The sequence below is a fragment of the Pygocentrus nattereri genome, chromosome 6 (genome assembly GCF_015220715.1).
Source record: "Pygocentrus nattereri isolate fPygNat1 chromosome 6, fPygNat1.pri, whole genome shotgun sequence".
In the NCBI taxonomy this organism is placed as follows: Eukaryota; Metazoa; Chordata; class Actinopteri; order Characiformes; family Serrasalmidae; genus Pygocentrus; species Pygocentrus nattereri.
In genome coordinates, this window is record NC_051216.1 from 6,557,632 (window position 1) to 6,581,273 (window position 23,642).

At 43.4% G+C, this 23,642-nt stretch overlaps 1 protein-coding gene across 4 annotated transcripts in view; it reads right to left on the reverse strand.

Annotated features, from left to right (window-relative positions):
• Positions 1 to 22,035, reverse strand: part of nckap1 (NCK-associated protein 1) — a 109,207-nt gene extending 87,172 nt beyond the window's left edge. For 2 of the 4 annotated variants that reach the window (XM_017722898.2, XM_017722897.2), the window contains exon 1: positions 21,744 to 22,035. In XM_017722898.2, coding sequence (XP_017578387.1) covers positions 21,744 to 21,851 — 108 coding nt within the window. In that variant the 5' untranslated portion in view covers positions 21,852 to 22,035. Of the gene's footprint in view, positions 1 to 2,797; positions 2,816 to 21,743 lie in introns of all 4 variants that reach the window. The other 2 variants (XM_017722895.2, XM_017722896.2) reach the window with 2 other exon arrangements.
• Positions 22,036 to 23,642: the final 1,607 nt, after the last annotated feature.

Consider the following 23,642-nt stretch of genomic DNA (forward strand, 5'->3'; position numbering starts at 1 on the left):
CAACTTTAACCCAGAGCACACCGACCCAAAATTCTAGGAATGCATGATTTCGGAACCGTATCGGTAAACGGTCTAAAGTAAATTCTCTGTATCGGACAGACGCTCCGATCTGTCCAATCATTCTAACTGATATTTGATATGTACTGAACTCCAGAAGAGTGGAATGTTCCTGAGCCACAATCACTGAATTCTATTCATTTCTGTGAGTTAGTAAATCGACATACAAATGCCCAAATCTCTCATTCTCGCTGTCCTGGAATGATCTCCCTCATATTCGCGCTGTTCTGGAATGATCTCCCTCATATTCGCGCTGTTCTGGAATGATCTCCCTCATATTCGCGCTGTTCTGGAATGATCTCCCTCATATTCGCGCTGTTCTGGAATGATCTCCCTCATATTCGCGCTGTTCTGGAATGATCTCCCTCATATTCGCGCTGTCCTGGAATGATCTCCCTCATATTCGCGCTGTCCTGGAATGATCTCCCTCATATTCGCGCTGTCCTGGAATGATCTCCCTCATATTCTCGCTGTCCTGGAATGATCTCCCTCATATTCTCGCTGTCCTGGAATGATCTCCCTCATATTCTCGCTGTCCTGGAATGATCTCCCTCATATTCGCGCTGTCCTGGAATGATCTCCCTCATATTCTCGCTGTCCTGGAATGATCTCCCTCATATTCTCGCTGTCCTGGAATGATCTCCCTCATATTCTCGCTGTCCTGGAATGATCTCCCTCATATTCTCGCTGTCCTGGAATGATCTCCCTCATATTCTCGCTGTCCTGGAATGATCTCCCTCATATTAGCACTGTCCTGGAACGATCCCCCTCATATTCTCGCTGTTCTGGAACGATCCCCCTCATTTACGCTGTTCTGGAACGATCTCCCTCATTTACGCTGTTCTGGAACGATCTCCCTCATTTACGCTGTTCTGGAACGATCTCCCTCATTCACTGTTCTGGAATGATCTCCCTCATTCACCGTTCTGGAATGATCTCCCTCATTCACCGTTCTGGAATGATCTCCCTCATTCACTGTTCTGGAATGATCTCCCTCATTCACCGTTCTGGAATGATCTCCCTCATTCACTGTTCTGGAATGATCTCCCTCATTCACCGTTCTGGAATGATCTCCCTCATTCACCGTTCTGGAATGATCTCCCTCATTCACTGTTCTGGAATGATCTCCCTCATTCACTGTTCTGGAATGATCTCCCTCATTCACCGTTCTGGAATGGTGTCCCACTATTCACACTACTCTAGAACATTCTATTCCCACCGCTCTAGAACATTCTCACCGTTCCAGAATGGCCTCTCTCATTCACACTGTTCTAGAATAGCATCTCTCACTCACACTGTTCTAAAATGACCTACCTTTTCTACAGTGTTCTAGAACGTTCTATATACACTGCTGTAAACATTCTCCCTCCTGTACACTGCTCTAGGATGTCCTCCCTCATTCACACTGTTCTAGAATGTTGTCTCTCTTTGGATTTCACTTCTTCAGTTCTTATTCTGGAACTGGATAAAACCAGCAGCCAACGCTGTAGTAATGGTGTTTGTTGGAGAATATTGGGTCAGTGTGCACGGCCTTTAATCATCTACGTGGGAAACAGCCTTTGCGCTTTAAATCATCTGCTAAGCCCAACAAGAAAGCAACATCATCCGGTCCTGCACACGAACCCAAACCTGAGCCAAAACTCCACAGACCGATACGGATTGTTTGATCGCTAAAATCGCTAAAATTAATACTAAGCTCACACTGCAGGAAATCCCACCGATAAAAGACGTACTATAATAAACCTCAGGAAACCTCCGACATTCTGGATCGCGTTGCTACTTTCAACAAAAACAAATATAGTTTTATCTGCTGATAATTCGATTGGTGAATAGGTCAGTAAGCACTGTTCAACTAAAACTACTGGATTCTAATAATATGAAGTTACATCGGTCAATATTCCCTGTTTTGGGAATCTTTAACTCATTAAAAATCGATAGGTATCAGTCGGGCCCTACTCCACTGCTCGCGCTTCTTGCACAAGCTCCCTTTAATTCTGGACTGTAAGAAGCAAATTTCAGCTACAAAATATAGTTCAAAAAACAGAAATCGATGCCTTGTGTATTTAATTGTCCCGGCCTAGTCCTTCCGTTCAGTCTTAATCGACCCACCTTCGGTCTGGTCACTGTGAATGCCCTATTTTTTAACACCTGAAGTACCTTTAGCCATCTAGATATGAATGTTCCGTTTATAATTCTGCCTATAAAAGGAAGCTCTGGGTTGCTGAGCTGATGCAGATTAAACCAAATTTGCAGCAAATTAGATGTGGTGACAAATCAAATGAATGATCAACAATAAAAATCAAACAAAACGAGAAATGAAGCCATGCATTTGTGATAGCCTTAACTACACCTACCCTGCTGATCTTAACACCGATTTCTAGACCCAAACAGATCCTGTCCATGCATATCGACTAGTGTTAACCAGTGAAGATACGTGCCACAAAGATCCCAGATACAGTGGAAAAACAGCCAAAGGAAAAAAAAAATCCTACACATTTAAATGAAGGACAGGTAAACAAAACCAAAACAAAGCAAAGTAAATAAACACTTCAAATAAAAGTCTCCCTGATTCTACGGCAGTTTGGGAACAGGCGTTTCTTCCCACCAGAGCGCTGTGTGAGTTGCATACGAAGAGAGATCATGGGACATGAAACTGGCAGGAAAAGCAGGAAAGGGGGATAGGGAGGGAGGGAGGGAACGAGGGAACGAGATTTGGGGAAGGTGGAAAAGCTGTGCAAACCTTCCAAACTTGTCCTTGCTGGGGGAAGCATTGTAACAGAAAAAGAGAGAATTACACATAAAACACAACTTTCCAATCTCTACCATGCATTTCTACGGCAAAACAAATTAGCTTTGGGAACTAAATGATAATCTTTATGGCTTTTTTCGTCCGTATGTTTTGGTCAGCCTAAGAAGGAGGTACGCAGGGGCCGTTTGGGTCAGACTGTGCGTGGAGATCGAGACGCTTTCGTTCCCAGAGCTAAACACTCACTCCCATGCAGAGCTCTCCTCCACCATCAGGGAGACTGCAGTCCAAGCCAGGATTCCAGTCCATGTGTTTGAGAAAAAAGACCAGGAGGCAATGTGATTAAGTCAAAGGAAACCAAGACATGCAAGTAAAGGAAATCAATAATAACAATGCAGGACCATGGCCGAACATAGTCACAACGGAAAAAAGAAAATAATGACCAAAAATTAGCTGGGAGAAAAAAAAAAAAGAATAATACTAAGAACATTATGAGAAATAATAGAACTAAACAAACACAGATGTAATTCAATTAAAGACTCATAGGTAACAAATTGCACCTCACATGCACAGAATCAGACATGATCTGCATCAAATTCCTTACAAAAAAAAATGGTTTAGGAATTTTGGTTCGTTTTCATTCTTTGGCACCAGCACATTTAAACTCGTTCGTTTCCGCCCGATTATGAAAACAATATTAAATAACTATAAGTTAAGACATATCAGGCAATGAGGAATAATGATATCACGTACCAGGTAATAAATGACAAGCAAAGCATGCTGGTTGCTTCTCTACGCTAAAACAAAAGCAGCTTGACAATAAAGAAACACAGAAAAGCCTGAACCCCCAACATGGCCAGAGGCCTCCGACGGAACCAAGATGTAACTGAACACCTTCATAACCTTAGAACAGCTCAGCTGATCTGCACTGATGTCCCTGTAGTTACTGAACAATAAGCCTTGGTATGTAACAAGCCTGAGATGTGAAGGGGTTAAAAGCTCTAAAGCTCCCCCAATGTGACGTCCCGCCACGTTCCTAACCTCCTTCAGCCTAGGCCTGAACGATTTGGGCCAAATATCTAAATGTGATTTTTCTGACCAGCATTTTGTTTTTTTAAATACATTTTACAAATTGACGTTTTTGTTTTTTTTTTACCCTGAAGACCAACTTTTTCGGGTATGTTGTGGCCGAGATCTCACCGCACAAGGGTGTTCGGTTGCTTCTGATTGGTTCAACTCATCTACAAGCAGTAAACTCGGGTTTTATTCAATTCTGTGGACTATAATTAAAACCGTAGCTTGTGCAATTTGAAAATTTCAAATTGCGATTTCAGTATAAAAATGATTCATCTTTCAGCCCTACTGCCTATGTAGTGTAGCGGACTAGAGCTTGAAATATGTCAACACTTAACAAGATGTTACTTTTATACTTTGTAGCCTCTTAATCTCTTTGGAACCGCTGGTGGCTCCAAACCGCGCTTCGTCATGTTCTTCATAACGTTCATATTCCATAAGCTCCATTCAGAAGCTGGGCGTCGTGTGAGGCTGTAGCTCTTCTCTCCAGTCTAATAGACGGTGACGTCATTTTAAACCCTTATAATAAAAGAAGCTGAACTTTGTTTTTCTACTGAAAGTCGACCCGTTTTTCCCCAAATCTGGGCTCTAAACTATAAACAGACGGCGTCTCTTCAGTGATCTGCTCTGGAAACATCACTTTTAGAGAACAACACTAAGAGCGTCGCAGATTTTTGGCTTTCAGCAGTAAATTGTGAGCATATAGTGATATGTGGAGATCATAAAACACATGTTCTGTTAATCTTTTACAAAATTTATAAATAAAATACTTTACATTTATTTCATGCAGTTACCGAATAATTTGTCTCACGATTTGGTCACGTAAATTCAGATTGACAAACCAAAATATACCCTGGAGAATAAGAGGTTAATTTACCATGCTGGAATCACTGGTTGTTACAGCAAGGTTCACAAGATGGAATAATATGGAATATAAACTTAATTTGTGCTTCTAATTAGGCTATATAGTTTGTAAACTTTTGTCTACCAAAGATGTAAAGATCTGAACTTATATTACTAATTAGTAACTTAAAATGCACAACCATTAGAAATTATGGTTTACTCGCTGTCTAGCCTGACTGGGTTATGTCTAATTATATCCGGGTTGGGACCACAATTTCAGGCTTGCATGAATTGTTCATCCCCTGGAGGAGGAACACAGGAACTGGAGGGTGACGAACAGATTGAAGTCAAGGCTGCTGCACTGTGGAGTCTTCAGGAAGATCCCTGCCCATCGATTATCACAATACTGGTTACTGTGATACATTTGCATTCGGCCAGGAGACTCACTTGAAACCATGTTCTTGTTGATCACAGAAGCTCTTCAGTCACCATCCTACCTAATCTCACGGCTGCCTTTGACAATACGAACCACCAGATGCTCATTTCAACACATTCCTACTTGGGGAACCATAGCACTGTTCCTCCATGGTTCTCAGCCTATACTCAAGATCGATTCTAGCCCCACACAGATTCACTATGGGAGTCCCTCAGGGGCCAGTACTCTGCCCGCTTCTGTTCTACGTGTACATTCGGATTAGTGATGGCTTCTCTCATCACTGCTACACTGATGACTCCCAGCTGTATTCTTTTTTCCACTAACCACCTCCAACATCTCGCACATATCTTTCTTGGTGAAGTCTCTCCATGGACCTGTGATCTGAAGCTGGATCTGGAGAAGACAGGACCATTCTAGCCATTTGCAAAGCATTCGCAAAAAACTGAACCTCTCTATCACTATTGACTCCTTCATCCGTCCACCCACCTCCACCCGTTATGCATGGCTAACGACCTAATCCTAGATGATCAACTTAATTTCTCAGATCATGTCTACCAGCAGATCCTGCAGATTCCTCGTTCACATCAGAAGAATATGACCCTTTCATACTGCAGAGGATGCTGAACTTCTTGTTTAATCTTGTTTATGTCATCTCCAGAGTTGACTGCTGCAATTCCCCCCTTTGCTGGCGTTCCCAGCTTAGGTCGTCTTTTGGGCTCTTGACATGATCTTCCTTAAACTGTAAACATGACTGTAAGGCTAGGTCTCACTGGGCTCATGGGCTGGAGGTGAGGGAACCATACTTGTGACCAGAAGGTCGCCAGTTCGATCCCCTGAGCCGACAGTACGTGACTGAAGTGCACTTGAGCAAGGCACCTAACCCCTTCCTGCTCCCTAGGGGCCATGGATAGGGCCGCCCACTGCTCCGGGTGTGCTCACTGCCCCCTAGTGCATGTGTTCACTAGTGTGCATGTATGTGGGTGTTTCACGGCACAGATGGGTCAAATGTGTAGGTCTAATTCCCCGTTGTGCAAACACAGTTGGTTCATGGTTATGAATACAATTCTTTAGTGCCCCTGACCGTCTGTTAGAAACATTACAGGCTAAGCTGGGCCTACACTACGCAATGCTTTGCCCAATTTTAACCCCCTGATTTGTCCCTTGCGACAAATTTTCACAATCCAAGTGATACAGGTCGGAAGCTTGGTCGGATCCGATTGACGGGGCAGATGATGTGGTAGTGTGAGAGTAGAAACGAGTGAATCTTTAGCCCTCCGATCGAACTCTGAAGTGATCCGAGGCCTTCTGATATTATCACTACTACTCACTACTACTATTATTACTACTCAAAACTTTTATAACTTTAATAAATCACTGGAGCTGTGTGTCGTACCTTCCTGCTCCAAACATTCCACGACAGTACCAATTCTCAAGAAAGCAACCATCACAGGAGTGAATGACTATAGACCCGTTGGATTGACCTCTGTAGTCATGAAATCCTTTATGAGATTGGTGCTCTCCCATCTGAAGAACATCACAGATCCTCTGCTAGACCCTCTGCAGTTTGCATACCGGGCAAACAGGTTGGTGGACGACGCAGTGAACATGGGACTCCAGTTTATTCTTCAATAGCTTGAACACCCAGGAACATATGCAAGAATTTTATTCTTGGACATCAGCTCAGCCTTTAATACAACCACCGAGAACAGCTACACAACAAACTACTCCAACTCAGCATGCCAAGCCCCACCTGCCAGTGGACCAACTTCCTCACTGGCAGAGAGCAGCAAGCGAGGTTGGGAAAGTTCACCTCAAACACCCAGATCATCAGTACAGGCGCTCCACAAGGTTGTGTTCTCTCACCATTGCTCTTCTCTCTGTACATGAACGACCGTACCTCCACAGACCCCTCAGTCAAAATCTTGAAGTATGCAGACGACACTACAGTCATTGGTCTCATCTGAGATGGTGACGAGCCTGCTTACAGACGAGTGGTTGATCAGGTGGTCTTTTGGAGCAGCCACAATAACCTGGTGGTGAACACAGCAAAAACAGTGGAGATGACAGAGGACTTCAGGAAGAGCCCTCCAGCCCTGCCAGCGCTCACCATCCTGGACAGAACTGTGGTGGCAGTGGAGTCCTGCAAGTTCCTGGGCGCAACAATCACCACGGACCTGAAGTGGGACAGCAACATCAGCTCCATCAGCTCCATCATCAAGAGAGCCCAGCAGAGGATGTACTTCCTGCATCAGCTGAGGAAGTTCAACCTGTCCCAGTAGCTGATGGTGCGGTTCTACACAGCCATCATAGAATCCGTCATCACCACGTCCGTCATGTGCGGCAGCTCAGCTACCAAGCATGACCTCCACAGACAACAGCGCATCATCAGGTCTGCAGAGAGGACAACTGGGGTTGAGTTGCCTACAGTGCTGGAACTGCATGCCTCTAGAACCAGGAGGTGTGCAAACAAGTTCTCCACAGACCCCTCTCACCCGGACACCACCTGTTCCAGCTCCTTCCCTCAGGCCGGCGCTTCAGCCAGATGAGGATCAGGATATCCAGGCTACAAAGGAGCTTCTTCCCACAAGCCATCACTCTCTGAACAGTTAAAATATCACACAAAACAATATTCCAGCTTCAAACTGCACTTCTATCTAAACTCGTATATAGTATCAAGCTCACCTCCATCCTCTGGAACTGCCGTCTCAAACCAGTGTTTGTTCTAGCATCTTACTCACCTGCCATATTACCCCACCTATCTGGCTGTTACCCCACTTACCTGCCATAGTACCCCGCCTATCTGACTGTCACCTCACTGACCCCTTTCTCTGCTGCTGCACTCAGCACTTTATACTCATACTTTGCACAATGTAAGGTTTACAGGTATGACTGTGTGTGTGTGTGACAGGTAGGAATGCAGGTTTTATTTTATTTTGTATTTATTTGATCTTATTCCCTACGTGTGAATGTCTGTCTGATACCGTGCTCTGTGAGCTCCTGTAACCAAAACCAAATTCCTTGCATGTGCAGCACACCTGGCCAATAAAGCTTGATTCTGATTCTGTTAAGATTTTAGCCGTTGTGTGGTGTTGCGGTCTGTGGATCCCATTTTTGATGTTCACCAAAATTTATTATTATTCCCACCTCAGATTCTTGCTCTTCGTTCATTTTCTGTGAAGAACATAAAATAACCCATTTTCACCCTTGTTCACCCCCCACACATTTATATGACACTCGGTGTTGGGCTGAACCCGTGGGGAGTAAAAGTGTGGAGGTGCTGTGTCCTTCACTCTGTTCTCCTCCTACATGGCCTGCTTTTTATGTGTGTATGTGTGAGAGAGAGGGTGAACAACATGGACAGGCTGCTGACTGGCTACAGCTGCTAAAGGAGAACTCTACGCTGGACACTTGTGATATTTTAAACATGTTTTTTTTACATTATTTGTTATGGTTGTATTGATTTAAATAAACAATAATGTGGTGGGCCCACCAGACGACCGAGTAACAAACACATCAACACCACACAAGGTTTAAACGCCATGTAGTGTACGCCCAAGTCCAACGACCTCCACGTTGGAACCACGTGGGGCTGTCAACCACCTCATTTACATCTTTATTAAACGGGGGCTCAACTGGAAGTGAGAGACTAACAGCAGGAAACAATGGCACCTTAAACGCCGGGCATCGGACTCTTTCTGTGAACGATGGTTTTGAATGTACTTGGATTCTTACTGTAGCTCAACCATCACCTCAAAAAACCTGAATAGTAATGTGAACACAGCTCAAGCTGGTTGACCATGGGCTCATGACCTGAGCTGGCCCAACCCTTTTTCAGGTTATTCAGACTCCACTTCCAACTAGATTTACTCACACACTCTTACTGGGGCTCTTGCTCGTGTTAAAGTGCAACATGTAGGAGCATGTGCATCTCCGAGTGTGTTTACATGAACTTAATAATCCAGTAAGTGCAGAAAATCTGATTTTGTCAGTAACCCGATCAACACGTTTACACGCAGTTGACTAATCAGTTAACGGGGAAACTCCGGGTCTCACTGAGTCAGACAGTCATCAGATTTCTGCTTTACAACCAGCCAATAAACTCACAGAAGAAGACGTGACATAAACGTAATATAAAACTTAAATTTCTTGGTGGTTTTTTTTTTTTTTTTAACATCGCACAACTTTATCTGATAATATGAACAGATCTTCATCTATAAGATAAAGAATATTTAAATCTTTTGTCTTGTGTTCGCTCCAAAAGTGTTGTGCTGTGTCTCACGGCAACGCTGCTGGTAGCACCGCCGTCTGTTTTCGTGCATGTGCAGACTGAGAAATATGAAAGAAATCAGAGTAAGAGTCACGTGCACTGAGGAATCTGATTACGGAGCTAAAACTCAGCCTCTTCATCAGATTTCTTCATCAGATTTCTAGACTGGAGTATGATGTTTACATGACCCTTCGAATAATCAGATACCCTCAGAAACCTGATCATGATGGGATAATTAAGTGCGATGTAAACGCACTCCGTTAGGACTAAAACAGATTAGACCCTTGACAACTTGGTGTTTATTTGTTGGTACCCGTTGTTCCTGGGCTTGAACTTCCTCACTGCATGGTCGCTCCTTCTGTAGCGGCCTGAGGACTCTCCTCTTCAGGCAATACCTAGTTATCCAACACTTTTAAGCACACACACTTAATTTCTGAACCACTGGGTCACTTCTAATTAAGCTGCAATTCTCCTCTAGATCTACAGCCTACATCTGTGCTAATTCGTGTTAACTAGACCATGCCATGGTACGGCTGATGTCCCTGAGGTCAGAGACTCTTTGCTCAAGGCCTTTGCAGCCTTTCAGACTCTGCTTCTTTGGCTTCTACAAAAGCCATTTGTTCATCAGAAGCTCTGGATAAAAGATTTGCCAAATGACTAACCGTAAAGGTGAACGTACACATTACCACAAATCCTTCTTCAATTCAGTGCTATAAGCCTCTTGACCAATCTCAGCTCCTGAGCACTCTGAGGCTGTTTTGCAAAAGGGCAGGTTGGTGCTGGTTCCTCACAAGCCAACATGAACCATCTTAATGCTCAACCGACTCTTCAATGCCTTGGAACCACGAATAACTTTCATATTTCATGAGTTACATTCAGAAGCTGGGCGTCATGTGAGGCTGTAGCTCTTCTCTCCAGTCTAATAGACGGTGATGTCATTTTAAACCCTTATAATAAAAGAAGCTGAACTCAGTTTGTTTTTCTACTGAAAGTCGACCCGTTTTTCCCCAAATCTGGGCTCTAAACTATAAACAGACGGCGTCTCTTCAGTGATCTGCTCTGGAAACATCACTTTTAGAGAATAACACAAAGAGCGTCTGAGATTTTCAGCAATATGTGTAGATCATAAAAGACATTTTCTGTTCATTTGAGGGGAGCTTTTACAAAAAACAAATAAATAGTTATTTCATGGAGTTTCATGGACTGATTAATTTGGTCACATAAATTCAGATATATATATATATATATATATACCCACGAGCACAAGAGGTTAAAGCCAGAGAATTCAAGTTAATTACAAATATATAATTCAGTGCAATCAGTTGGTTTGATTCGCTTCATTTCTGTGCAGATCAGCAAAAATAGAAATTAAAAGCAATTTCGAGAGCATGCCCTGCGATTCATTCTTCATGTACAGTCAGACGTAGTGCATCACGAACGTGGGAAAACGCACTTTAACGCTCGACACAAATCACTGAGGCATATGAGGGAAACACAGATGTTCAACAACGCGTTCCGTCCCTTCAGGTCTTCATCCAAGCCAACACTGAAGCTTTCCCACTAACGGCGCAATATTATCCTTATTATAAACGAACACCAGTTCTGCCCGTATTTCAGTATGTAGGCCTGCTGTTAATGATTATTAAGTAATCGACTGGTCTATAGTAGTGCTGGGCGATATGGCCTCAAATCAATATCACTAATAATTGAATGTTTTACCTCGATTACGATTAACGAACGATTAACGGACAAGCTTTGTACTGTAAATTTGCATATTTTAATGCAAATAGTCTGAACGGCCTGATTGGAATTCAGGCGGCTTTTACGTCTCGACATTCGTGACAATTTGGCTCTGCTGAGATTCTGAAACTGTCTGGGGTGATAAACTATTAGAGACTCATCTAAAACACTTGTGTTTGAAGAGATTCTGAAAGAAACGTCCGAACGTGGCCGCAGAAGGACGAGGCTGCAGCGTCGAAGAAGAGCTAAAAGTCTGAAAGCAAAGCTTAAAGAACGCGAGGTCACGAACCAATGAAGTGACCGCGCCCTTTTACGAGGAGCTCAAGCGCATTCTGGGTGATGAGCCCAGCTGTCAGTCAGCGGAGCATCATGATGGCTCCTGTGATGCGGATGAAGATGAAGCTGAGCGACTGGCGTTCGTTGGCAGTCGTGATTGTTTACCTCTGGATGAGTCGCGTGAAGCTCTGATCTTCAGCGGTCAGTTTAGCTGCTCTGCTCAGACTGATGTCGCAAACAGATCACATTTAAAAGATAATCTGAACGGTCAAACGAAAAATCAGATTTGGTGAGGAAATCAGATTCGGGCCACTTTTACCTGCCGTGTGAACGGAGCCTTAGCGTCCATGTCGTGACTGGACGTGGCGGAGTCACGTGACGCCCCACGCGGTGGTACGTTTTAAGGGGACAGTACATGAACACACAGAGCTGGGAAAGGATTAACAGAATTAAAACTAAGTCTAAATAACTGACATGGGCAAGATTATGTTGAGTTAGAGGTTCTGAATGTTTCGATTGCTTCTCGTCAAGGTAATTTAACACAGCGAGCTTTAATCATCCTATTATCTTCACATAAAGTAATGTGGAGGCTGTTAAAGCGTGACTTATTAAACCGTCAGCAAGAATCAGCAAACTATACCAAGGACAACAGTTATGATGTTCCCTGATTCAAGCAGGCTTCTCTGCAGTGTTATCACATTAAACTGTGGAGCTGAAAATGGTTACAGCAAAGGAAAGTGCTGCGAATATCAATTAAGAGGCTCAGTCGATTTGTACGGCTGCTTTTTCCCCCCAGATGTGCAATCTGTTAGTCCAAGTGAAACATCCCTGTGCACCTTTTCGGCCTTGGATCAACTTCAGTGGATAAACTGACCTCTGCCTTTCAGATCTACACATACAGATCAGATCAGATCAGACCGAATCTGTCTGTGATGAGGATAAACAGTCATTACACATCTGATAAATAAACAAAGCTAAAAAAAATGGAAAAGGCACGCTTTTAGAAAAGGCCCTCTGATGACTGGCTGAACATTTGCCTTTTCTTGGAACCGGCATGCTTTAGAGATAAGGGCCGTCTTCCTGAGCCTCTCCGCTTCCAGAAAGGGTTCAGCTCCGCTGTCATTTCCTGTTGCGAGTTTCACTGGCTAGCCTAATTGTGCCGAGTCCTGGGTGAAACATGTAGGCCACACTGAAAGGCCAGCAGCTGATGGATCTGCAGCATTTTTATCAGGAGGAAAAACCAAGAGCGCAGGAATTCCTCACACTGCCGACTTATCAGTCAGTAACTACTACAGACGATTCAGTCTTACAGCTTGTGCAGTAACTGCTAGAATGTGTTCAGTAATTATTCACTCATCAGGTTATTCAATGAAAAGGCTTGAGTGATATCTAAAAACAGATAGATTTGTATTTGTAACTCTGCATTATTAATTATCGATTACTGACTGATTACTGCTGCTGGTTGGATAAGCTTTAGTGAATGCTAGCAAATATCAAATGAAACCTGATGAGAAGCAGAAGCCAAAATGTGTAAATATCATGAATTGACTATGGTGACCATGAATTATTTGGTATTTAAAATGAACCAATTAGTGGCCACCACGAACCGTCCAGCGGCTACCACGACCCATCCAGCGGCTACCACGACCCGTCCAGCGGCTACCACGAACCGTCCAGCGGCTACCACGACCCGTCCAGCGGCTACCACGACCCGTCCAGCGGCTACTATGACCCATCCCATGGCTACTATAAACCATCCTATGGCTACTATGAACCATCCTATGGCTACTATGAACCATCCTATGGCTACTATGAACCATCCTATGGCTACTACGACCCATCCCATGGCTACCATGACCCATCTCATGGCTACCATGACCCATCCCGTGGCTACTATGACCCATCCCCATGGCTACTATGAATTCAGTATCTACCACATGTTACTCAGCATATACTATAAATTACTCAGCCGCTACTACAAACTATTGAGTATCTAATATGAATTATTCAGTGACTATGCATTACAATACCTATGAACTATTATTATAAATTATTCAGCTACTAGTATGTAAGTTAATGTCTAGGTAATGTAATTATAAGAGTAAAGAATTGAGGAACCTAACAGACCTTAAGAATTTAAAAGGTTAAGTGACTCATTTTCAATCTGTTATACAAACAAAACACCCCTAAAAACGGGTGAGTAACACTTCAAAACATGCGCATGTTCATAAACACAGACGCAGTCAGCATCCCCATCTGATGGGAACCGAGGAACCGCTTCTAAACGTGACACAAATGCATCGTTACAGATGATTCCTTTTGAGGTTGGCAGTTTTGTGCTGGGAATGTTTTTTTTTTTTTAAACATAACCATAAAAATCCTTGTCACAATTCCAGCTCACAGACATCAGAAAGGAAAAAAAAGACAAATTTTACTGCGCTGATGTCAGTGCCTACCAGTTGCTAAGCAACAGGACTGCCAGAAGCCCTCAGCCGAATGCCTACTCTAGTGGAAGAGCACATCCGAGATACGAAAGAGAGGGAAAAAAAAAATGTGCCATGGCAAAAATGCACTACAAGCCTGGATTTGGCGAAGCTATGTCGGATCATTAATGGACACAGATTAGACGTGTTCAGTACTGCTGATACACTTAAAGGTGCCAAAACGGGTTCTGGGGAGTGATGCCATAGAAGAACCTCTTCTGGAACCATACAGAACCTTTCAAAGGATTTTTGATGTTAGTGTGAAGTTTTTTTACAGCTTAAAAGAACCTCTATATAATTTAAAGACATCATTTCCTACATTTTCATGTTTGATTTATTACGTTTCTGTGGTCTGATGTACCAAAAACATCGTAATTAATGTTCACATGACCGTTTTCCATCCTCTTTACATCCCTTAGAATTAAACAGGTTGTGTTTTCTACTGTGCCTTTAAGACTGATATATGTAAATTAGCTCTGTTCTGATTGGCTGCTGTGTAGCGTGCCTCATTTAAAATAAGTAAGTAAATAAATAAATAGTCTGGGCTAAAAACACTCCTTCTGTCTATGTGAATGGGCGGGGCTTGGCTGCTGAGGCAAAATTGGGGGATGCACGTATATGCACTGGTTTTGTGACATCACAAAAATATCAATTCTAAACAGGTTATTTTACACAAAGCAAGAATCACTTTTGAGCCTGTATTTCTAAGAGTGCACCAGCAGGCTGGATGTCTTAAATGTTAAAGGCATGAGGTCTGGAGGAACAATCAAACACTCAGAAGCATCTTTACACAATGTCAATCAATAACGCAGTCCAGCCAACGAACTATTGATCTAGACCCATCTGCCAGATCTAAGGGCGGACTACACGGTTTGGTTTACACCTGAAGACCTGCAGAACATGCATCATGATGTTTTGCTTTTCTGAGATGACATTAGCTGAAACAAACTCCCAAAGAGTCCCTCAATAAAATGTCTGATTACCTTTCTGATAATTATTTTCTGGTTTGAGTTTGGATTCTGAGATTAAGATTTGACTTTTGAGATACACTGTATTTCCAAAATTATTCACTCACTCATCCAAATCATTGAATTCAGGTGTTCCAATCACTTCCATGGCCACAGGTGTATAAAGCCGAGCCCCTAGGCCTGCAGACTGCTTCTACAGACATTAGTGAAAGAATGGGTCGCTCTCAGGAGCTCAGTGAATTCCAGCGTGGTACCGTGATCGGACGCCACCTGTGCAGCAAGTCCAGTCGGGAAATTTCCTCACTACTAAATATTCCACAGTCAACTGTCAGTGGGATTATAACAAAATGGAAGTGATTGGGAACGACAGCAGCTCAGCCACGAAGTGCTCGGCCACGTAAAATGACAGAGCGGTCAGCGGATGCTGAGGGGCATAGTGCGCAGAGGTCACCGACTTTCTGCAGAGTCAATCACTACAGACCTCCAAACTTCATGTGGCCTCCAGATCAGCTCAAGAACAGCGTAGAGAGCTTCATGGAATGGGTTGGTGTAAAGCGCCGCCACTGGACTGGACGGCCCCTTCCTGTTCCAACATGACTGCGGACCAGTGCACAAAGCAGGTCCATAAAGACACGGATGAGCCAGTTTGGTGTGGAAGAACTTGACTGGCCTGCACAGAGTCCTGACCTCAACCCCATAGAACACCTTTGGGATGAATTAGAGCGGAGACTGTGAGCCAGGCCTTCTCGTCCAACATCAGTGTCTGACCTCACAAATGAGCTTCTGGAAGAACGGTCAAAAATTCCCATAAACACTCCTAACCCTTGTGGAAAGCCTTCCCAGAAGAGCTGAAGCTGTTATAGCTGCAAAGGGTGGGCGACATCATATTAAACCCTATGGATTAAGAATGGGATGTCACTCAAGTTCATATGCGTGTGAAGCCAGACGACCGAATACTTTTGGCGATATAGTTGTACGTTACATTTTTTAAGGGCCATTTTGAATATGAACTGGGGCGCACAATTTGTCTGTATACAATTTCATAACGCAGATGAGTCATATTTATTACGGTTATACTGCTGTCATATTTTTTGCCCACATTTCCAGCCTTAGTCATCCTTTGCCCAGTTATACGCTATGCCGCTCGTCCGATGAGCGGTGGCCTTCAGTCTGGACTAGAGTTTTTTTTAACGACAATCAACATTGGCAAGTCCAATCTTTATCAGAGAAAGAGGGAGATATAGGGAGAAAAAGAGAAAAAAGTGAGGACAAGTGAAGGTAACTGATAAGGAGATGAGGAAACAGAGAGAGAGATAAGTGAGAATGAATGAGGGTAACAGAGGAAGAGAGAGAGAGAAAGAGGATGACTAATTGGGAGAAAAAGAGCAAGAGAGATGAAGGGACGGAAAGATGGAGGGAGAAAGGGAGGGAGGGAAGGAGGTAGAGGTGGGAGAGAGGGAGGGAGAAAGAGAGAAGGAGGGAGAGAAGGGAGGGAGAGAGAGATGGAAAGGAGAGGAAGAGAAAGCGAGAAAGACAGGACAACTGAGGGTAATTAGAAGGAATACAGCAAGACAGAGGGTGGGAGGGAGAGAAGGAGGGAGGGAAGGGGTAAGGGAAGGAGGAAGAGAGCAAAAAGAAGGGAGGGGGGAGGTAGGGAGTAAGGGAAAGAGGAAGAGAGCAAGAAGAGGAGAGGGAGGGAGCAAGCGGAAGGAAGGGAGGATGAGAGCAAGACCAGGGGAGAGAGGATAAGTGAGGGTAATTGGGAGGAAGACAGCAAGCGAGAAGGGGGCAGAGAGAGGGAGGGAGAGGGAGGAGGAGTGAGGGTAATCGGGAGGAAGAGAGAGAGCGAGAGTAAGTCTGAGGTGAAAGGGTGAAGCTCTTGCCCCACTTATCGGCGTTCCGCTATACAGAGAACTGGACCGAGTCCAGTGAAGCTCCATCTGAGCCAAGATTGTCAGAGCAGCCTTAGAACCCACACAAACACGGTTCTCACAGTGATGTACTTAGCTAAACCGAGGCCTTCAGCTGTGCAGAACCACACTGGGGTGGGAAGAATAATCGGTTCTTATTTTCTCTTAAAAGATTCTGCATCACTGTACAAAAGACATCAGACAAGAGCAAATACCAGGTTCTGGGCCAGATACTGGATCTGTTTTTCCACTTGGCTCAGGTCTGTTTTCCAATTAGTTGACACTATTTGAATGAACATCCACATGCAGCACTGTGCAAAAGTCAGAGACCGCCCACTTGTGTAATTTCCACTCAAAAACGTTACTCATTCTTCAGGGGATATTTCTGAGAAGATGAGATATAAGATAACGCACTTGCATAAAAGAAGGAGAGAGTCAAAGGAAAATAGGAAACAGGAGTTTCCAAAAATGGATTTCAAAAACTGATTAAAAGCTCCACAGACAATGTGGCTCCTAACAACCACCTGGAAGACCTGGCAGACATCAACACTGCCCCAATCAGATAAACAGCACTTAAACTTTCATCTCTGAGAGAGAGGAGAACATCAAGCTGCTTCAGATCTGAAAACATCCACAGGTGTTTCTGTCCATCCTTCCACTGTGAGAAGACCACTCAGCGCTGTGGGTCTGAAAGGACGTGTAGCTGATCAAGAAGAACCTCACTGAGAAAAGGAGACGGACACATCAAACAAAGAAGCTGGACAATGGACTGACCACCCCAGAGTCCAGACCTCACCAGCTTCTCAGACTGAGCTTTGGAAGCGTGTCTGCAGGTTCTCTGAGGAGCTGAAAGTGAGTCTCCTGAGAAGAACGGAAGCTGGAATGAAGGTGAAAAGTAGACCCAGTAAACACTGAAATATCTGCGACTTTGTGTATTTTTCAGTGAAACGTGTGTTTCCTGTTTTTTTCCTTTACTGAAAACTGAGCTGGTAATTAGTGGCCGTTTGACTGGGAATGAAATAAATGAAGGGTCTATAAATAAGTGCTACACTTCATCATAACACAGGCGAATCAGGCTTTATACAGACATTACCAGTAAACATTTACGTATGTCTTCCTTCGGGATCAATAAAGTATCTATCTATCTATCTAGAGACCGATACCACATGTATTTACTCGCACTCATAAAAATGGAGCGATACCAACACCCGATACCAGCTGATACCGTGTGACGTGCCAGACGACTCAGGGAATGAAGGTCTCCTCACATAAAGGAGAGTTATCGACACCGTAGAGGTCACTAGTCACTTTAAACATTAAGTCTTATGGGAATACGCCAAGGCGTACTGTGTGATTTAAGCCCACAATCACAGCCGCTTCCCCGATCCAGATGGAGACACGAAGGCTAGAAAAACGGAGGCGAAAAAGTCCACATTTCCTACCAAAGTCCGTATATGACGACGTTACTCTGTTTAATTGAATACAGAGAGGTACAAATGTCAACACGGTGATTTTTCTTTTAGCTGGAGACAGACTGGGTTGTCCTATCGTGTACCGTCTTTTATCTTCAGTGTTCAGTTAGCAGCGCTACTCAGTTTTTCTTTGCTCTCTTTACTCCAAACGGGCCGAGCGTTTTCGTACAGTGTGAGTATATAAATCGTAGGTTTTCTCTGTCCATGATGGGCCATTCAAACGTTCAGACAAGATTTCTAAAATCACACAGTGTCTGCCTAGATTTAGGGGACGTTCGGCTTCAGCTCAACCCGCCAAAAAGACTTCAGATGTAAAACTCCAAACGGGAGCTCCTTGGATGCATTAGCCTCGGAAGAGATTCCCGCTGTTGCTGTTATGCTGCTGCTGTTCAAAGAGATACATGAGGATCAAAACTATGAAACATACTTTACTTACGGCTGTACAGAAGCACTTATCTGACAAGTAACTGAACTCTTCTCCACTGCGGCGGGAATCGATCCAAGGTAACTAATGTAGCATATCTAGTTAATGTGCTTAATTTAAAATCAGCTAGACTGTATTGATTTAACTGTTACCATCCACTGAACTCATTTACACCAACTACTTCACTCCAAGTAGGTAAGTATGGTATCGGCAAGTATCAAGTATCGGCAACTATCAGGCGCGGTGTCGGCAACAATCAGGCGCGGTGTCGGCAACTATCAGGCGCGGTGTCGGCAACTATCAGGCGCGGTGTCGGCAACTATCAGGCGCGGTGTCGGCAACTATCAGGCGCGGTGTCGGCAACTATCAGGCGCGGTGTCGGCAACTATCAGGCGCGGTGTCGGCAACTATCAGGTGCGGTGTCGGCAACTATCAGGAGCGGTGTCGGCAACTATCAGGCGCGGTGTCGGCAACTATCAGGCGCGGTGTCGGCAACTATCAGGCGCGGTGTCGGCAACTATCAGGCGCGGTGTCGGCATGCACTAATAAAAATATGTACTCAGTCTGAAAAAATCTGATATCGATGCAACCCTGAACGCTACTTGAGAGGCTAGACAAATAGGAAAAATCATAACGTACACACTTAAAAAAGACGGTTCTCCAACGGCTCCTTAGCAAAGACAACGGCTCTGTGTAGAACCATGAACACTCAAAGACCACTTTCCTTGATTCAAGGGTTCTTTGCATCATTAAAGAGTTCTTCTGATTGGTGGGGAGTGTTTTATATGGTTCTATACAGAACCTTTCTGGAAAAAGATTCTAAACAGCACCAAAACAGGTTCTGCAATTGTTACAGGCTTGACATCGTAATAATAGCAGACCACTTTTGATGCTACACAGAACGTTCTCCGCCAACGCGAAGAACCCTTTAACAATGCAAAGTATCCTCTAATCATGGAAAGTGCTCTTTGAGTGTTCATGGCTCAATACAGACTCGTTTTCATTACTAAAGAACCCTTAAAGAACCATCTTTTTCAAAGGTTTAGGATAAACAAGCAACCAGATAGGGCATCGCTCTGGATTAGGCCAGCATTGTTTCAAATCTAGCTTTTCCACTGCTTTCAGAAACACAAACCCAGAGAGAAAAACACTGACAGGCTGATCATTAATAAGCTGACAGCATGAAATGACAACCACAATAATCACAAACATATTGCTGAACAGGCCCTGCATCTAGCTGGTACTTGAAAACAGGGCTGGGCAACGCATCATCTGGATCGGTGCACTGTGCCGCTGCTCTTCACCTGCAGCGCCTTTCTGATATATCTGACCTCACTGATGTGAATTATATCCGTAATATATTGCTCATCAAACAGAATCGCCAAGAACTTGAACGCTTCTTGTATTAATTCTATTTCATGCCCTTTACTCATGGCGTACAAGACCTGACAGTTAACTGTTACGTACCCCATTTTTTAGGTGTCTCTGGGGGTGTTTCACATTTCAAAATGCATAAAAACGAAGTAAGTTGTAAGCTTTGCTTTCCTAAACATTTACGACGATAATTCTGGTGTAATTTTAAAAGAAGGACGCAGAACGAAGCTGTTCAATCAAAAACAAGGGATTATAAATAATATAAATAATAAAATAATAACATCGGTGAAAGTCAGAATCTTCATTTTAAAAAAAACTGTGGGTTTTGAGAGGAAATTTCTTCTTGGTAAACGAGGCCCATTGACTACAAATCACTGCAGTTGTAAGTTTACAACTATTTTTAATATTACAGCATTTTGCATGTGGTTCTACTTGTTTGGTCCAAGTTACTAAATGTCAGAAAAACTAAATATCAGGACGCATATCGTGTATCGTGAAAATGTCTTTGAGAACTGAGATATAATATTTCGGTCATTTTGCCCACCCCTACTCTGCAATGCTAATCCAAGCAGACATAGTCCAGATTCCCACATTTTATGGGTGTTTAAGTATCGGCACTGGCAAAAACGTAGATAAAAATATCGGAAAAATATCGTCCCACCTTTCCTGTATCGGTGCACCCCTAACAATAATGATTCAGTGCTGAGACAGGATGGGTGATGTTAGAGGGGAGAAGAGCTTTAACATAAAATACAAAGAGTCTAAACAATGCACTAAAACCGGGAGAATAATAATAATAATAATAATAATAATAATAATAATAATAATAATAATAATAATAATTAATAACCTGAATCGAGTCTAATCAATGCGGTACAAACGTTGAGCAACAAACCGTCAATCGGCTCATATGGCTAAGATTACCGGGAATGCGAGGAGATCTCGATCCTCACTAAAATAAGGCGAAAGCAAACACATCACAGCAAATTCATTACAAATATTCCTGTAACAGACAAATAAATAAATAAACAAACAAATAAATAAATAAACGCCTTCACTGCCCCGTCTGTCTGAGAGAAGCTAGAGATTAGCCAAGAACACACGCTACAATTATTATCTGTAAGGAACATATGAGCAGTTTTAGCGCTTGGATAATACACAAAAAATGCAAAATAAACGCAAAACAAACAAACAAACAAACAAACACAAATACCGCGACGCTGGACCTACAAATCAGTTCGCGGCGTTAGCATTAGCGACAGCTAACGTTAGCATCAGCTAGGCATTTTTACGGCGACGTCTCCAATAAACGAAGATTGTTTCGAAAGGAAGAGTGAAAACAGACACATTCGCTCGAATCCAGCTCATTTAAACCCGTGAACACAGACCTGGGGCGTATTTTTTCGCCCGTATTGGTGAGCTGACACGCTAGCGTTAGCATTACGAAGCTGAAGTCGGCTTCCTATTCGAATTCCCCCGTTCCACCTTAAATGCCGCAGCAGCTACAGTGAGGCGCCCGAGGCGCTACATTGTCACTCCCGCAGCATTTAAGGAGGACCGGGGAAATTCGAACAAGAAGCTATTTTTAACGGCTGAATGAATCTTTCTGGGACAATTCGACCTCGGCTCGGTTCTAAAACGAGTGTAGGTGCTGTTTATTCGCTCCTCCTCACCTTTTTGATGTTGTAGATGCGGGTTAACATGCCGACCCCCCGGTCGTTGAGGATGGTGAGTTTCTCGGCCAGTTTCTGCTGGCTGGGCTGCAGTACTGCCCGCGACATGGCGCCGACTCAAAGCTACCGAACAGCGCTGAAATGAAACCCTCCGTTCCGTCCGTTAGTGTTTTTCTGTAGTGTTAGGAGACGGATCGGCGAGTGTTTTTGTGCTTTAGTGTTCAGATCGGCCCATTCTCCGGGCTGAACGCTCCCTCTGCTCGGTTCTAGGTGTTGCCCTGCCTGTCCAGTTTCCTGCAACAGCAGCGCTGCAGGGAGGAGCACCTACGAACGTGTCCGGTCTTTGCCGAACCTTCCCGATTTGGTTTCCGAGTGTGTCCGAATTTTTCCGAAGTTGTGCCTCGCCGTTGTCCGACGTTCTGTGTTAAAGGGGAACGTCACCGATTTTTCAACATTTATTAAATGCATTATTAAATGGTAAGTAAATGATTGAAATGGTTACGAATGCACTGCCTGAGACCTGAGACACTGTTCTACGATGAATTTTAGACCAACCTCTGAGCTACAGTGTACTTCTATTAATGGTGGAGAGATACATGTGGGGTGTTATAAGGCAAAGCAGTCCCAAAAAACTCCACTGTTTTATCATCAACATTCCCTATAAAACTTTGAAGACACGCGTAGGTTCACTGGTGGTTTTGGACAGTAAATAAACCTGGCTATAGATGTGTTGTAGTCATGGTGACGTCTGGTTCCTATCACCACCACTGTAAAGACATCTGAGGCTCTACAATCAACCATTTCACACCAAACCACTCTGAATGTTTACATATCTATTATTATTAAAATTAAATGAAACAATAATTAAAATAGAGTCAAATAAGTTATAAGTAATAATAATTTGCTATTAAAAGTAGAACCTGAGGTGAATATCCTGCCACATGTATTTCCTCTGCTCTTTGTTTGTGCAAGTAAAAAAGCCATAATTACCTTGTTGTCCAGCAGAATTAATGGGCAAATGTGAACTTATGCAGCACATGCAAGGAAAGATTTAATTATTTAAGAAGTGCATGTCGCTGCTGTCGGAAGAAAACCTCATATCTCCAAAATTGTAACTTTACAGGAGAAGGAAAAAACATACTTTATTTTCAATGTAAGTCAATGGAACCAGAATGTTTTCCAAGTCATTTTGGGCTGTTTCTTTTAGTCCATTCGTTATCAAATTTACCCACAGTGTAAAGGACAACAGGTATTTTCAAATTATGTTAAAAACTGAAACGTCAAAACTGAAAAACGTCAAAAATTCTTCCGATGACAGCAATATGTTATTTAAAGGGCTTATACCTTACATTTTTCATATTGACTTTTCTTCTATTTTTCCCCTCAGGTCCACCTATAGTGTTTGTATGAGTTTATGTACCAAACGTTGTCATTAATTTTTAATGTTACGATTTCATCCCTCTTTTTATCCTTAAGAAGTAAACAGACTAGTTTTATCACTGTGCCTTTAAGACTGATATATGTAAATGACCTCTGTTCTGATTGGCTGTCCTGTATTGTGCCTCACCAGTAGCTCTGAACCACTCCTTAGAACTTCAGTGATAGTGGGCGGGGCTAAATTGCTGTAGGTTGAATAGTTGGTTGCAAGTAATTGTTTTTGTGACATCACAAAAATCTCACTTCTAAACAGGCTGTTTTTGCAGCTTGGTTTTCTTAGATGGTGAATTTTGAGACTTTAGACTGACAGCACTGGGCAGTTCCTTCACTGACCGGCTCTCCTTCACTGACCGGCTCTCCTTCACTGACCGGCTCTCCTTCACTGACTGGCTCCTTCACGCCAAGTGTGTGAAGAAGTTCTATCGCAGGTCCTTCCTTCCTGCTGCTGTGAGACTGTTCAAC